The 3,417-nt window shown below is 35.3% G+C and overlaps 1 protein-coding gene across 1 annotated transcript; it reads left to right on the top strand.

The window, feature by feature from the left end:
* The first annotated feature begins 708 nt into the window (after positions 1 to 708).
* LOC149138294 (uncharacterized) lies at positions 709 to 1,128 on the top strand. The gene has a single exon (XM_089450321.1). The coding sequence runs from the start codon at positions 709 to 711 to the stop codon at positions 1,126 to 1,128; it is 420 nt and encodes a 139-aa protein (XP_089306447.1).
* The last annotated feature ends 2,289 nt before the right edge of the window (positions 1,129 to 3,417 follow it).

The following is a 3,417-nucleotide window of genomic DNA, read 5'->3' as shown; positions in this document are numbered from 1 at the left end:
TAATAACAAATACAAATGAAACTTTGAATTATATCAACTATATTAAATATATCTAATACTCATCATATCCTCATATGTTTACTTATTTAATACTCATCATATCCTCATATGTTTACTTATTTAAGAACACTCCAAATACTATGTGATCAGAAAGTCTTCTTAAAATATGTTCAAAACCCATCACAACATTTTTCTCCAAAATGCATATTATTTTTATAAATATTTATTTAAATATTAAACTCAAAAAAATATTCATTAGAATCCAGACAACCAGAATGAAAACATCTTATTCGCTCTCGTCACATATAAATGATAAAATATTTCAAGATATTACAATAAAAAAAATCCATTTAACTAATACAAATCAAAATTTCACCTCAAAATTTTCCATCTAATACTAGAAAATCCAAAAAAAATACTAAATACAACTCCAATTTGAAAAACTTTATAATTGATAATATCACTGTCTGAGCCCAAATTTAAGTCCCACTCAAATGAAATGGCGTATTTCATCGGAACTGGGGGCATCGAGAAAACCAGCTATAGGAAGAGCAAACCGCAAGTCAAACATCGCCTACTGTTTTAACAACTCCGCCTGTAGTTTCCACATCTTTTCTTTAAAAAATGTGGTAAAGCAAATCCATCCGAACCCAGATGTAGCTATATAGCTCTTTCAAATCCAAACCAGTACCAAGATCCTTAATCACAATGGGTAGCTCCATCTCCATTTCTTCTGCAATTGAATCCCAGACAGCAAGAATAATATTCTCAGATGGCACTCTAAACGAATTCGGGAAGCACATCAAAGCAGAAAAGATAATTGTACAAAATCCGGGCCATTTCCTCTGCGATTCGGATACTCTGTTCGTCGATCGTTATATGGTGGCTGTTGATTCAGATGAGGAATTGAAGATGGGGCAGCTCTACTTTCTCCTTCCACTGCGTAAACTGCATTACGTGCTATCGGTTTCAGACATGGCTATGATGTTGCGCAGAGCTAATTTGGCAATCAGATCGACAGACTCCCAATATGACCAGAAAATCCAGACTGCCCCTTCATACGAAAAGTCTAATTGGAATGAAGGGATTTCAAGAGTAGAGTGTCACATTGCCCACGCCTTAATGTAAACCCAGGAATTTTCTGAGATGCAATCCACAAATGTGGACAACCATCCTTCAAATTTCACATGGACGCTGTTAAGGAGTGTTGTAAGGCGCTTGAGAACGTCCATAAAATTTATGTCTGTAATGAAAATATGATTCATTACATTTATGTTGTTGGATTTGTTCGCGCCCACTTGTTTGGTTAAATATTTGCAAGATTCCCGGACCAGATCCATATCTGTAAATTTACTTATTCCCTGTTTGGTTAAATATTTGCAAGATTCCTCTCTGGCTTTAACTTAAGCGTTCCTGTCCTCTGCAAAACCCTAGAAATTCGGGCGCTCAGTGGTCTTCATGGATTCGACCTCTAGACCGGGGGGCCTTCCCCTTCTTCCCTTTGAGATTTGGGCGCTCAGTAGTCTTCACGGATTCGACCTATGGAAGGGGCGGCCTCCCCCTTCCCCTCTATGATATTGATGGATTCTATGCTCTGGTTTCGTCACTGTGTAAAGTCTGTTTTTTGTCAAATATTTGGACTCAGGTTCTTGAAATTGGAGTCATAAACAGAGGTGAAGGAATTGTCCGGATGGTCAAAAGTGGTCAGGGTAAAAATATTTCAAATTTTTTTGTAGATGCAGTGTTTGAATTATGTTTTTATGGTGGAAATAGATTCAGCACAATAAAAAACCGCTAAGATGTCTAAAAATATAAAGTTTGACAACTTTCACTTGGATGTACAAAAGTTCTTACATAATCGTTAAAGTACAGCTTTGAAATCACTCTTCTGCTCGTGAAATGGCTTTGTAGCTCGCAAACACAGCATTGATGGGGCAATTTATTGGCATTCTTCTAGGCCCATGGCAATCTTGATTGAAAAGTGTCAGTTTAATCGAGTGAACTGTTGATAGTACCTTTGCAGTTGAGGGTTTTATGATTTTTTTAAAATAAAAAGAAACTAGATACTTAATTTTTAAGGGTGAGTTATATTTTTATGCTACTAAATGGCTTTGTATATGAATAAATGGACACCTCACTTTGACTTTTTATGAGTGTTCTGAAATGTGTATGACTGCTTTATCTTGTTTTGAATTATTGGAATGACGATTCCAGGAGGAACACTGGTAGTAATATTCTAGGTGTCACATGGCTTTAGCTAGTTAGAATGATTGGCAAAATTGTTTGTGATTTTATCTATATGGGCTTTTTCATTTTCTATAGAGTGACGTGTTTCTTAATTAAGATAAATTTAAAAGGGTATATATCTTAATTGAGAACTCTTGGTTCTTGTGGAGTTATAAGTTTCTTTGTGTTAGCTTGTGGGCATTAGCCTAGGGGCTATAATTGCACCTAGATTTGGTGGTGGTCTAATGAGTAAATTACTACTAATAAGATAGAGATAAATCGAGTTAGTGGATAGGATTTGGAAAAATAATGTCAAGGAGATTATCACTACAAGCACGGATCCAACCTCTTCCTATTATGAGATTAAGGAAGTAATGATATCTCATTTTACTGGTGAATAGTCTGAAAAAGTTGTAGTTGATCCAATAGATTCCATGGTCCTATTAGAAAACATCCCTTCTTTTGTTTTCCTTGTGAAAATTCCAATATTACTCAGGATATTTCGATGGATGAGATCAAGAAATCATTTGGGGGATTTCTTTGGATAAGGCCGCTTAACCAAATGAGTTCATTATTCATTTTTACAAATATTGTTGGAACATTGCTAAATCTTGTCTTTATCTGGATGATTAAAATGTCCATAAGTCTCATAGGATTGGTAGAGAAGCAAAATCTATTTTTCTTGCTCTTATTCTGAAAGAAGAGAACCCATCCTCCTCAAGATTCTCTCTCATCTCCTTATGTAATGCTTCCTACAAAATTATGTCCAAGCTTATCACTAACATGGTAAAACTCCTGGTTCCAATGACAATATTTGAAAAACCAAGAGTCTTCATGGAAAAAAAGAAAATCATGGATAATAACATATTGTTGCAAATGTGAAACTCCATCTAATTGAAAGGTGACAAAAGTATGCTTATCAAGTTAGATATGGATAATTCATCTGATGGGGAAAAGGTTCTTTCTGTTTCATGTTCTCCAAAAATTTGGTTTGTGCTCTGAATCCATCAAATGGATCTCTTCAGGTATAAGAAACCACCTAGTTTTTCCATTAATTACTGGGCACTCCTCTGGATTCTTCAAGGCAATTAGAGGTCTAAGTCAAGGTTGTCTTGCCTCTTCTTGTGTACATTATAATGGAAAAATTACTCCAGAGATTGTTAGAAGCTTAATGAAATAGTGGGAATATCA

The sequence above is a fragment of the Pinus tabuliformis genome, chromosome X, assembly GCF_031772625.1.
Source record: "Pinus tabuliformis cultivar Carrire ecotype Pingquan chromosome X, CPIR1, whole genome shotgun sequence".
In the NCBI taxonomy this organism is placed as follows: Eukaryota; Viridiplantae; Streptophyta; class Pinopsida; order Pinales; family Pinaceae; genus Pinus; species Pinus tabuliformis.
Note: the sequence above shows the minus strand (reverse complement) of the source record. Positions and strands in the feature narration are given on the sequence as shown.

Bases quoted from the DNA above. Each gene is read 5' to 3' on its own strand.
- LOC149138294 (XM_089450321.1), top strand. From the start codon at position 709: ATGGGTAGCTCCATCTCCATTTCTTCTGCAATTGAATCCCAGACAGCA.